The sequence below is a fragment of the Cricetulus griseus genome, chromosome 7 (genome assembly GCF_003668045.3).
Source record: "Cricetulus griseus strain 17A/GY chromosome 7, alternate assembly CriGri-PICRH-1.0, whole genome shotgun sequence".
Classification (NCBI taxonomy): domain Eukaryota; kingdom Metazoa; phylum Chordata; class Mammalia; order Rodentia; family Cricetidae; genus Cricetulus; species Cricetulus griseus.
Genome location: NC_048600.1, coordinates 73,683,664 through 73,697,513, shown reverse-complemented (window position 1 = coordinate 73,697,513; position 13,850 = coordinate 73,683,664). Strand labels below are relative to the sequence as shown.

At 40.0% G+C, this 13,850-nt stretch overlaps 2 protein-coding genes across 2 annotated transcripts; both read right to left on the bottom strand.

Annotated features, from left to right (window-relative positions):
* Positions 1 to 463: 463 nt before the first annotated feature.
* LOC100766219 (putative olfactory receptor 2W6) lies at positions 464 to 1,463 on the bottom strand. The gene is given in 2 exon segments (XM_027426246.1): positions 464 to 523; positions 525 to 1,463. Coding segments are annotated over 2 exon segments (999 nt in total).
* Positions 1,464 to 12,076: 10,613 nt separating this feature from the next.
* Positions 12,077 to 13,027, bottom strand: LOC100765921 (putative olfactory receptor 2W6). Its single transcript, XM_027426200.1, has one exon. It carries the CDS (start codon positions 13,025 to 13,027, stop codon positions 12,077 to 12,079), a length of 951 nt encoding a protein of 316 aa, XP_027282001.1.
* Between the last annotated feature and the right edge of the window lie 823 nt (positions 13,028 to 13,850).

Genomic DNA, 13,850 nt, shown 5'->3' with positions numbered 1-13,850 from the left:
AGTGCTTTTAGTCAAACAGTTTAGCTGTATGTGCCAGGCAGAGGAGGATTGGCTGGGGACAGCCTGAGGAAGCGGTAGTGTTATTTCCACAGGGTGGAGCAAGAGAGTTGAAAAGCTGAGAACAAAAGTTACACGGGAAAGAGCAAATGTTCTGTCATTACCTCTCCAATACACAAGCACTTGTGCACACAGAGTCTGCCATGCTGTGTTCTTCTTCCTTTTTTATAACAATCTGGACTGCTATTAGCATTACAGCATCACGGGTTAGCTGAAAATAAATCATTGTCTCCACTATGTGCAAAATGAAAGCCACATGACTCAGTATGTTGTCTTTTGCAAGAAGCCATGCCCCCCAGTGACATGAAGGCCCTAATCCCCGCAGTCAGTAGTATATATCACTGGTATGGGACCTCTGGGATACAAGACCCACATCTTCACCACCATCAGCTAATTGCCCCATCATTCACATGGTTCTGAAACAAATGAACAACTGAGGTGAGTTCCAGGCCCTATCAATGCCCTCCAGTGTCCAGCAGGCTTCTATCTTTCCCAAGAACCTTCAGCAAGGCTGCCTTCATGTCTTTGTTTCTGAGTGAGTAGATGAAAGGGTTCAATGTGGGGGTCACCAGGCAGTAGAACAGGGTGAGAAACTTGCCCTGGTCCTGACTTGCCACATTCCCAGGCTGCATGTACATATAGATGATGGTACTGTAGAAAAGAGATACCACCACCATGTGTGAAGAGCAGGTGTTGAAGGCCTTGCGCCGACCAGCTGCAGACTTGATTCTTAACACTGCAGCGGCAATGTAGCCGTAGGAGACCAGGATCATGGTGAGAGGCACAAGGACAATGGGGATGGCCAGGAAGAAAGCGAGGCCTTCTACCCGGCTTGTGTCCACACAAGAGATTCGGATGATGGCCGGCATCTCACACACAAAGTGGTTGATACGGCGATGACCACAGCGCCCCAGAGACATGGTCAACGGGGACATCAGTATGGAATTGGCAATACCACTGAGCCAAGCAAAGGCTGCCAGCTTCAGGCATAGCTGTGGGTGCATGATGGTCAGGTAATGCAGAGGCTTGCAGACAGCTACAAAGCGGTCATAGGCCATCACTGAAAGGAGAATGCACTCAATCCCCCCCACAGACAGGAAGGCAAAGAGCTGGATGACACACCCCACAAAGCTTATGGTCTTCCGTGGGCCCCAGAGGTTAACCTGCAGCTGGGGAATGCTACTTGTTGTGTAACACAGGTCGAGAAGGGACAGGTTGCTGAGGAAGAAATACATGGGTGTGTGCAGCCGAAGGTCCACTAGGGAAAGAAAGATGATGGTTGAGTTGCCTGTGACAGCCAGAAAGTAAAAGACCATATTGACAACAAAGAGGACCATCTCCAGCCTGGGCCGGTCAGAGAAGCCCAGGAGTATAAAGTCCCAAGAGCTCTCATTGTTGGTTTCCATCAGCTGTGACCTCACATACCTGTGTAGAAAACATGACATACGAGTATTAGAAAATAGCCAAGTTGATCTGGACACAAACGGTCCCTGGCAGGGACACATTCCGCCATACCATCCACATTTAACTATAGTGACTTGCTTAATGCTTGCCTGTGACATGAGATACTGAGGGAAGATACTTGTCTGCCATGGATAGAGAAACTCAAACTTTCCCCTAAATAGTGCTCTAATCCAGTCAATGAAGGTAACCAGATAAATGTTCAGAAAACTTTTATTTTGAAGAGGCGCTTTTATTGATATTTTCATAAATAAAGTACCATTTTTTAAAAAATTGCTTTTGCCAGTCTTCTAACATTGCAGTACTTTTCAAAAACTTGATATAATCACCTGCACATTGTGAAAAAAAATTGTTTCAAGTAATTTGATCAGATCTCCTATTTCCTCATTCCATATTCATGTTTCAATTGTCATAGATCAATGGCAAAAAAAAAAAAATGTCTCTTGTTCTTACAATCTTGTGCCATGAATTACAGGTTAGACAGGAGTGAGGCACAACACGATGAACACGATGAGTTACTCACAATAACTATGCCTCCAGGAAATTAAGAGCCCATGGCCCTAAATATTCTGGCCTCCAAAAAGTTAATGAGTTGGTCTCATCTCTTGACCCAGTGATTCAAGTGACATTGCCTAAGAGACCCAAAGCAGCTTTCTTTGTTCAGAGTTTTTATGAAAAGCATGGCACACAGAAAAAAAAAAAGCGCAGAATGTCTCATAAATAGGAGACTAGTTGGGTTTTCAAATTTCTTGAAGCACTAGTGTTCTAAGACACCGTTCTACAAGCCCAGAACTCACCTGCCAGTAGCCTGCTTAGGAATGCACCATGCCTGCACCAGCGCCCCCTACTCATAAATGACCTGCCTCTCTAAGAGCCATCAGAACAAACTGAGTCTGGGATTGAGATACTGCAACCAGATGAGGCCCCTCACAGAGTCATCTCTCTTGTTAAAGGTGATAAAAGGGGAGCTAGGGCATTTTCCCTAGAAAAAAAAAATTGCCAAAGGCTGTTCTACTCCCACGGACGGTTCTCAGTGCTTGGCCTTTCCCTCAAGAAGAGTTGCAGCCATCTTCTTGGGCTACAGAAGCCAGCAGCTGACTTCCCACACACCGCAGATGCCACAAGCCACTGGCCTGTTACCTGCCTGGTGTTTACACTCTAGCCATGCTTTGGTTCCAGTTTTAGAAAAGGAAGTCCAGTAATATAATAAATGGAAAGTAGATGCAGTAGAAATTAAATATCACATGCTCAAAGATACAAAAAGAAAATGACAAAAAGAAAAGCTGTTTTGACCACATTCTGTAACTAAAGGTCCAAGGTTATTTTCTTGGCCAAAGAAATGTCTTGATCTATGATTCACTGGTAAAAACCCAACTTCAAAATCATTAGACAGGTTTTTATAACAATTTGTAGACTGTCCAAAGCAGAAAATTGGAATACTTGTGATATAAATAAATCAATGGGTTTAATTCGTTGCCTTTAGCAAAATCACGTATTCTGATAATGTTTCTAGCAGTATTAGTGCAAGCTGGGAGGTGTACAACTGTTAAGTGTTCAGGAAAAGGCAGGGGCATTTCTGTGTTCCACTCCATGCTACAGCAAAATGTCTGAGAATGGATTTTCTGTAACAAACAGAAATTTATTTGGCTTACAGTTCTTTCCAGTTTTGGAAGCTTTACCATCCCATAGTAGAAGGACAGAAGAGAGAAAGAGAGGTTGGAGTCATTATTTTATTCAGAACTTACCCACCCCCATGAAAATAGCAGTGTTAGTCCAGCGCTTCTGGGATTGCTCTTTTAACCTACACACCTTTCAAAAGTGCCCACTCTCAACACTGCTGCACCAGAGAGTCAGTGTCCAATACATGGACTTTGGGGGACATGGTCAAACTATAGCAGTAGCTTTGTCTTGTTGCATTTCCTCTATTGTTTTGTTTTAGACGAATAAATCCCAAGCCCTACTGAACTTTTGCATTTGAATTAAAGATTGTTAAACATGAAGCCTTTTCATGCATTACTTTAAGTGATTTAAAAGATGGGATTTAGTCTGAAATTTTAAGCTCAGAAAAGTTAAGAGTTGTTAGTTAACAATAAATAAGGTAGGTTTACCTTATGTACTCTTTAAAATACACTTCCTTGTGTGCTATTGAGCAAAATCTGTAATCTGAAAAATCTATTGGTTCTCTTTAAGAGCTAGTGGTGACTGTTACTAAGTAGGACTGCCAATAACCATTCTCACTATGGAGTTGACCTGTTTTTATACCATTCTTTTTAACGTAGCACTAAAGCTGGGGAGAGTTGCTCAGGCTACATAGTATAAATACTCTTTCTTCCCACCGTAAGCTTGGGGGTGTTTTGATGATGTTATCTGATTGTCAACTTCATTGAATTTCCTTTCATTAGAACAAGAGACTTTCTGACTTGATAATAATAAAGTAGATTCTTTACTATTTTTTAAAAAAGAGAACTTTCTAAAGAGAAAAAATGACTTTGTTGGTTGGAAATCTTCACCTAGCTAAACAGCAAATATCTAGGGAACAAAGACAAGAATGGCCCAAGGAGCCACTCGATCAAATATTAAAAATTAAACTTTAAAAATGAGGAGAGAAAGATTAATTTTCTCTGAAAGACTGACCTGGAAATGTTCGGGAAATGGTGAACACACTGTGCTAACAGCAACAAGCCACCTTCCCCTACTACAGAAATGCTCACCCCTCACTTGCTTCCTGGAAAGGGGGTGACACAGATATCCTGTCCCCACCCTGGTATTTCTTTGCCATACTAAACTGGGGAGACTTTTAAAGGGTTCAGACTCATTAGGAAACCAGGAAGCTCCTGTAGAGTTCTTTGTAAGACACTAAGTTATTTATAATACTGAATTCCCTGGGTCCCTTCCTCCCATTCCCAGGAGTTGGAAGGACTAACTCAGAGAAACAACTCTCAGGAGATTTTTTTGTAGTGGGTATAGAGAAAGGTAATTAGTTAGTCTCAACAATAAGTTCATTTAAGATACATCCTTTAAAATGAACCAAATTCAGAAATGAGAGGAAAAATAATTTCTCCTAAGAGTATTATAGTTTGATTATAATGGATTGGCTGAGCACTTTTTTTTTTTACTTGCAAAGTCATTGTATTTCCTTTCTCCTGTTTGTAAAATATGCTACATTTCAAATTACAAACTGTTCTACACAATGAGCTTTAATTTCAACCCAATTCTCCTCAAACTGAGATCTTAAAAATAACTTGTGGGGCAGAAATGCTCGTGGAAAATTCTTACCTATATCACTCAAATCCTGGCAACAGTTAAAAAGAAGGTTGACAAAACAAACAAATTACATTTTTCAAACTTGTCCATATTGTTGAAATGATCAAGAAAATGTGAACATAATTTGAGCAAACAGAGATGTGAAAGAATAGATTCATAAAAATGAATAAACATGATATGTTTTTCTAGTAAAATTTGAAGTAAATGAGGTATCAAAATAATATAGTGACTATAATACAAATGATAAAGGTTAAAATGGTTAATACATTTGAATGTCATTACAAAAAATCATTTATATAAGTGAGGGCACAAGAAAGAAGCCACCAAATGGCTGTTCCACAATTAAAGTTTTATTGTAGGTAAGAGAGAGAGAGGGAGAACAAACCAGAGGCATCTAGAAGAGTCTAGAGAAGAGAGAAAAAGAACAGACTAGATATGGCCAGGGATATCTGCAAGAGAATGTGACTAGGAACTGAAGGGGTCTGGAGGCCAGGATGGGCTTTGATATGGAACCACAGGTATATTCTAAGTGGCCCTTTCTGGTTGGCAGAAACACATTTCACAGGTTCTTGAGAATGCTGAACCAAACCTACCACTGCTGGACATGTGTGCTGCCTTTGGTTTCCTTTGGACCTGACAATTTCCAATTAACATAAAACAAAAGCTGTTAATGATTCACCGAAGTTTTATTCCAAAAAGAGACTTGACTAGCTTACAAAGTAGCAAGTTTCATTAGGACATCTTCATACATACTTTATTTTGGTTGTTCCTTCTCCTGGCTCTGCATTTCCCCTCACAGGGCAGTGGTGGTGCATGCTTTTAACCCCAGCACTCAGGAGGTAGAGGCAAGTGGATCTCTGTGAGTTTAAGGCCAGCCTGGTCTACAGAGCAAGTTCCAGGACAGACTGCAAAGCTACAGAGAAACAAGTCTCAAAAAAAAAAATGAAAAGAAGAAGAGAAAAAAAGAAAAGAAAAGAAAAAAAAATCTCTTTATTACCTCTCATAGTCCCCCTTCTGCTTTCATAACATAAACTTACACTCACTCCTACATAAATGCACATATGTAATAATTAGAGACTCAGGCACATATGAGAGAGAACATGCATTAATTATTTTTCTGAGTCTGATTACCTCACTCAACATAATAATTCCTATAGGCACCAATTTTCCTGAAATTTTATAATTTTGGTTTTCTTTATGGCTGAATAAAATTGAGTTGTGTATACGTGCCACACTTCCATTATCCATTTGTCCACTGAAGGACACCTAGGCTGATTTTGTTTCCTTGCTTTTGTGAGTAGTGGCTTGTGAGTAGAGCTTTTGTAAGCGAGGATGTACAAGAATCTCTGCGATAGGATGCAGAATTCTTTGGCCTGGGTGTATGGCCAGCAAATGCCATAATGAAACCTGCTACATTATATTGAACTATTAAAAGACTTTAAAAGAAACCCAATACATTTAAAAATACATTTCTTTCAAAGACTCCTTCCAAAATAGCTCACTAACATCAGTGCCCCCAAGCTGTACTCCTATACAGCATCTTTCATGTCTTTCTGCAAGCACTCGGGTATAGACATCAGGGAGTAGAGAGAACTAAGCAGAACCCCACTGTGTAGTTCATTCTTGCCAGGCAGGAAATCTCTAAAGGCTTTTATGTTGAAGCTTTTTAAAATTAGCTTCATTTAGGTGTTACATACATCAAAATTCATATTTTCATTCTTTTAGTTTTTATTGTTCTTCTTTGTTTATGTTTTTCAAGACAGAGTTTCACTGTGTAGTCCTGGCTGTCCTGGAACCCACTTTGTAGACCAGGCGAGCGTGGAACTCACAGCGATCCACCTGCTTCTGCCTCCCTAGTCTGGGAAATAGAAACAAAATACAAAAAAGTCAATGAGTTGAATTAATTCTTTGAGAAAAATGAACAGGATTGGCAAACTCTTAGCCAAATTAACTAAAAGACAGAAAGAGAAATACAATTAATAAATTTAGAGATAAAAGGGGGACATCACAACAGACACTGAGGAAATTCAGAGAATCACAAGGACATACTTTTAAATCTGTACTCTACCAAGCTGGAAAACCTAAAAGAAATAAATGAATTTCTTGATATTTACAAACTATCAAAGTTAAATCAAGATCAAATCAACAATTTAAACAGAACACGAAGTAGAAGAGAAATAGAAGCAGTTATTGATAGTCTCCCAACCAAAAATAGCCCGGTGCCAGATAGATTCAGCATAGAATTCTACCAGATCTTCAAAAAAGAATTAATGCTCCTTCAATTAGCCCACAAAATAGAAACTTAGAAACATTCTCTGATTATTTTTACAAAGCCACCATTACTCTGATATCAAAACCACACAAAAAAACACCCCCAAAAAGAAAATTATGGACCAATATCCTTTATGAACATAGATGCAAAACTTCTTAACAAAATACTTGCAAACTAAATCCAAAAACATCAAAAAGATTATCTGGCATAATCAAGTCAGCCTGTTCCCCCAGAGATGTAGGGATGGTTCAGCATAACATAAATCATTAAATGCAATCCACCACATAAATAAACCAAAAGACAAAACACATGATTATGTTGTTAGACGAAGAAAAGACCTTTGATAAAATCCAGCATCTCTTCATGATAAAAGTCTTAAAGAGATTTAAGATACAGGACCTTTCTCAACATTATAAAGGCATTTTACAGAAAGCCTACTACCAAAATCAACCCAAATGGAGAGAAACTTAAAGCATTTCCACTAAAATAAGGAACAAGACAAAGCTGTTCACTCTCTCCACACCTAAAGTCTCAGCTAGAGCAATAAGACAACTGAAGGAGATCAAGGGATCCAAATTGGAAAGGAAAAAGTCAAAGTATCTTTATTTGCAGATGATACAGTTTTATACAAAAAAGACCCTAAAGTGTCTACCAGGAAATTTCTACAGCTAATAAACACTTTCAGTAAAGTAACAGGATACAAAATTAATATAATTGGTAGCTTTCCTATATATATATATATATATATATATATATATATATATATATATGATAAAGACACTGAGAAAGAAATATATATGATAGATTAATTGGATATACATATCCAATTAAGTGAAATACTTGTATGATAAAAAATTTAAGACATTGAAGAAAAAATAGAAGACATCAGAAGGTAGAAAGATCTCCCATGCTCAAGTAATAAAACCAGCATGGTATTGGCATCCTAACAGACATGCTGATCAATGGAATTGAATTGAAGAGTCATTTATAATTCCACAAACTGAAAGACTCCTGATTTTTTTTCAAAGAAACCAAAAATATACACTGGAGAAAAGACAGCATCTTCAACAAATGGTACTGGTTAAACTGGATGGCTGCATTTAGAGGAATAAAAAAATAGATCCATATTTATCACCCTGCACAAAACTCAACTCCAAATGGATCAAGGACCTGAACATAATACCCTGAATCCAACAGAAGAGAAATGGGGAATAGGCTTGGACTCATGGCACAGGAAAAGACTTTCAGAACAGGAAACTGATAGCATGCACTAAGAATAACAATTAATGAATAGGATGGTAGCTGGGAAGTTCCTGTATGGTGAAGGACACCGTCATTCTGGCAAAGCAGCCGACAGGAAGGGAAAAGATATTTACCAATTATACATTTGATTGAGGGTTAGTATCTAGAATACATAAAAACTGAACATCAAGAAAACACACCAGTAAAAACTGGGGTATGGAACTAAATAGAGGGGTCTCAAAATATGAAACACAGATGGCTGAGAAACCTTAAAGAAATACATGTTGTCCTTCACCTTCAGGGGAATGTAAATTAAAACTACTTTGAGCTTTGTGTGGTGGTGGTACCTGTCTTTAATCCCAGTGCTTGGGAGGTAGAGGTAGGACGATTTCTATGAGTCTGAGGCCAGCCAGGGCTACATGGAGAAACCCTTCTCAAAACAAACAAACAAACAAACAAACAAACAGATCAAAAAACTACTATGAGATTTCATCTTAACACCACCCAGAAATGTTAAGATCAATGAAACAAATGGCAGCACATACAAGAGAGGACATGGGGAAAGGGAAACATTTATTTCCTGCTGGTGGGAGTGCAAATTGTATAGCCACTATGGAAATCAGTGTGGCAGTTCCTTGGGAAGCTAGGAATAGATCTACCTTAAGATCCAGCTATACCACTCGGGCATATACCCAAAGGACTCTACATTTGTCTACTGAGATACTTACTCATCCATGTTCATTGCTGCTCTGTTTATAACAGGCAGAAATTGGAAACAACAGAGATGTACATCAATTGATGAATGGATAATGAAAATGTGGTACAATTGCACAATGGAATATTATTCAGCTGCTAAGAAGAATAGAATTGTGAAATTTACAGTTAAGTGGATGGAGCTAGAAAAAAAAATCATCCTGAGTGAGTTAACCCAGACACAAAACACAAATATTGTATGTTTTCTCTTATATGAGGGTATTATCTCTTAAACCTCCAATATGAATGCTACGATTAAAATAAGCACAGAGGTTAGGTGCCTAGTAAGTGATGATGGAGGAGAAGAGGAACTCCCAAGAAAGGAGAAATAGAGTAGTTTGTTTTGGAGAGATAAAGGGGCAACTAGAATAGAAATATTAGATAGGGAAGGGATGGAAAAGAGGGGTAAAGGAGGAAATATGGGGAGGGAAACACTAATGACCACTTAAAAAACATATGGAAACCTACTACTGTAGAAGCTTCCTAACATATATCCGTATATAAAAGGAATCCAAATGAAATCACCATATATTTAGGGGAGACAATGCTTCAAATAGACATCTTGCCACCAAGTAAGACATCCAGTGCTAGAAATGGGTTACATCTTATTGAGTTATTGGCCAAAGGGGCCCTGTGGAAACCCCCAAACATCACATGATTGATCTGGCTGTTAGTTACTCTCCACAACTTGATAGTAAGGCCCTATTGCCAAATGCATCAAACACAAGTAAGTTGAGCTTGTGCCTAGAAACTTCACCCCTACTGTCTAGTATTCATGATTCTTGAAGGAACTCTGCATGCTACCAGAGGAGAAAGGTAATCATCAATGTCACCAGCACAAATCTGTGACCTACAACAGTGGTGCAATAGTGACACAGATGTTATGGAAGCAACGAGCCACTTTTTAAATTGTATTTAACGCCCGCTCCATGAAATGGGAACCATACCTGACACTGATATTATGGTCAAAAACTAGAGATTAGATTGGCCACAGGCCTAGGGGGAAACATTAGCTATTTAGCTATTATTCTGATAAAGAACATAGCATTAAATGAATGCTACCCATATACCAGTGCCTCAATCAACCCTCAAGGAGGTTGTATCAAGAAGAGAAGCCTCTTGCAGTAGATTAGTTAACACAGAATCCTACAACAGGACAATGTGAAGAGTGTAAGAGACTTCGGAGTGCTTGGTCTTCATCAAACCCCTCCCCTCAAGGCTACAGGAAGCTATGCAGAAGAGAAAGCAGCAAGATTTCAAGAGCCAGAGGAGAGGTGATGGATGATTCCAAGGAAACAGTGTCTTCTAGGCACAGTAGGGCTAATGCACATACATAGTCACAGAGACTGCAGCAACACACACAAGATCTGCACAGGTTTGAACCTGTGGATACAGGCTCCCACCCTAACCAAGAAGCTATCTGCTATTGATATCTGCTGATAAAGGGAACATCTGTTTTCTCCAGTGGAGTCTCACAGGGTGTATCAACCACCCAGGGCAGGCCTATGCTCGGGAATAAACTCAGTGGTGTTTTTGTAGACTTTGTCTCATTTTCTTTCTTTGGGCATTTTCTATCTTATTGGTCTTTTGGTTATTTATTTGTGTTTTTGTTTTGTGGGTTTTTTGTTGTTGTTCCTTTGCTTTAAAAGAGAGAGAGAGAGAGTGAACATAAAGTTCAGGGGAACTGGGGGAGGGGAGGATTTGGGAGGGATTGGTGAAGGAAAATGTGATCAAAATACATTGTGTTACATTTTTTTCAATTAAAAAAAGAGGGATTGCTGCTTTTACTGAACATGGGCACACCTTTAATGTCAGCACTAAGGAGGCACAGTTATAGAAAGTTTGGGAAATTCTTGGAAGTGATAGTAAGAGTTCTGACCCCACCTGGTGGTGATGGCACATATTCCAGGACAGCCAGGGTGGTTACATGGGGAAACCCTGCCTCAAAACAACAAACAAAAGAGTTCTGATCTCCAGTCAAGTTTTGGAAATTCTGTGGCTCATAGTAAGTTCTTCCAGGAGGCACTGATTTTTACAAGCTTGGTCCTCAGTAAACACAGAAGAACTCCCTTTGGAGAGGGAGATTCACAGATGTTTGTGATAACCTGCTTAAAGAAACCCCCAAGTTGTCAGTTCTGAGTGTGTGTCCTTTGCTTTTTTAAAGGTAGCCAGCCTTCTTGGAAGAGCTTCGCTATGGATAACATCAAGGGGGAAGGTGCAGGTGACTGACTCAGCAATTCCTACTTAAATAGCAGCTTTTAGGTGAGCCCCTCACATGGGGAGCCTACACATGCCCAGCACAAAATGGTATGATTTTATTGATATCGATGTCTATCAATTTGAAAAATACCAGTCATAAATATGACAGCTTTGAGCAATGGTCACATTTGTTGTCTCAGTGTGTGTGTGTGTGTGTGTGTGTGTGTGTGTGTGTGTGTGTTACATTGTGTGCAGGCTGTTTTGTGTCTTATTGTGATTAAAATATGTCTGTAGGTGCCCTGCAGTTGTGGATAGTTGATAAGAATAAAGGCATCTCAGAGCAACGCCTACAGATGGGGGAAGATACTTCCCATCCGAAGATTCAGGGTCTGCTCAGTCTCAAACTCAAAGGCATTATGCTTGTCATCTCTCCTTGATCACAAAGTTACATGGTTACCTACACACCCAAGATAGCCATGTAACACCAATTCAGGTTGAGCATCCTCCATCTGAAAATCCCAAATCTAAATTTCCAAAAACCCAAGCTTTTTGAACACCAACGTGATACTCAGTGCCAAGTGGAAAATTACACCTCTGACCTCATGAAATAGACCATTGGCAAAGCACAGGTGCACTAAAAATACTGTATAAAATTGCTTTCAGACTATGTATAATGGACATTTATAAAAATATAAAATTAACTTCTCCCCCAAGTTATTTCATTGCATACAAGCAAACACATAAGAATGAAATCCAAGGCAGTTCTAGTCTCAAGGACTTTGGACAAGGCTGCTATGGCCACCTTGTACTGGCCAAGTGTTCCTCTACTTATGAGTCTCCAGCCCCTTTCTCCCATCCCAGGAGCTTCCTCAATGCCCCCTTCACATCCTTGTTCCTCAGAGTGTAGATGAGAGGATTGACACTGGGTGTGACGATGGTGTAGAAGAGAGTGAGAAATTTGCCTTGATCTTGGGAGTAGCTGTTGGCCGGCTGCAAGTACATGTAGATGATGGTTCCATAAAAGAGAGAGACCACAGTCAGGTGGGAGGAGCAGGTGTTGAAGGCCTTCCTGCGCCCTGCTGTTGACTTAATCCTCAGCACTGTGGCAGCAATCATGCCATAAGAAAGAAGGATGAGGGAGAGGGGCACCAGGAGAAGGACCACCCCCAGAACAAAAGCACAAGCTTCCACGAGCATGGTGTCTTCACAGGACATGGCAATAAGGGCAGGCATCTCACAGAGGAAGTGGTCCACCCTTTGATGTCCACACCGGGAGAGCTGCATTGTCTGAGGACACATGACAAATGAGTTTAGGAAGCCACAGCACCAGGCAACACTCACCAGCTGTAGGCAGAGACGTGGGTTCATGACCACTGTGTAGTGCAGGGGCCGGCAGACAGCCACATAGCGGTCATAGGACATGACGGCCAAGAGGACACATTCAGTGGAGCCCAGCACCATATAGATGTAGAGCTGAGCTGCACAGCCATGGTAGGTGATGCTCTTGTCTGGTCCCCAGAGGTTCCACAGCAGCTGGGGGACAATGCTTGTAGTAAAGCAAAGATCCAGGAAAGACAGGTTCCCAAGAAAGAAGTACATGGGCATGTGGAGCCTGGAGTCTATGACTGACAAGAATATGATGGCAGTGTTTCCCACCAGAGTTAGGGCATAAAAGACTAAGATAAAAGCAAAGAGAATCATCTCCAGTCTAGGTCGATCAGAAAATCCCACCAGGATGAAGGCCTGTGGGTAACTGTCATTGTTTCTCCCCATAACCATTACCAGCTGTTATGGAGAAACAACACAAGAATGAGATAAGAAAGTTATTTGACCTTTCTTTTTTATCATGCACTTAACTAATAGTTATATGCAAAATTGTGTCACTGAAGCCCTTGATGGAGAAAGACTCTGCAGTTGCCTTCTTCGGAGGAAAAAAAAAAGTGTATATGAATAATGACAAAGAAAGAAGGATCAAGTTAAAGTTCATTAAAATAATATTCATTAAAATGTTCTTTGAAAAAAAACACTCCCAATGTATCAGGAGATCTCAGGAAAGAGACAGCATTATAGAATTCTAGATGCGAGACTTGTTTCTTTGTTTATGTTCCAAATACAAGAATTGGACTTGTGGCAGATTGAGCAAAATTTATCAAAAAAGGAAGTAGTATGTATAAAGGCATGAAGGACCAATTATTTCATGAATGATGCTAAGAGATATCAAAATTCATATCAGTCACAGATGATGATCAAAGGCAGGGGAAGCACACATCAGAAAACTTCTCTAAGGTGTGTAATTAGATTAAGATGGAGCTTATTTATCTTACAAGAACTTGCATGAAAAAAAGCCAGGAGAGAAGTAAGCTAAGCTGCAAGCCAGGCACTTACAGACCTGTCACAGAGTCATCTCGACTTTCCTGGGAGAGAAGAGTGTCCTCCATGGCAAGAAAACATTGAACAAAAGTGAATATGTAATGACAGCTCCCTATCAAAGGGAGATTCGTGTGCCAGTTAGAATCACTAGTGCAGAGTTAACTCACTCTGCATTCCTTCATTAGCCCTATCTAACGCTTGCCCACCCGGACTGTGGTTAACATTGGCTATT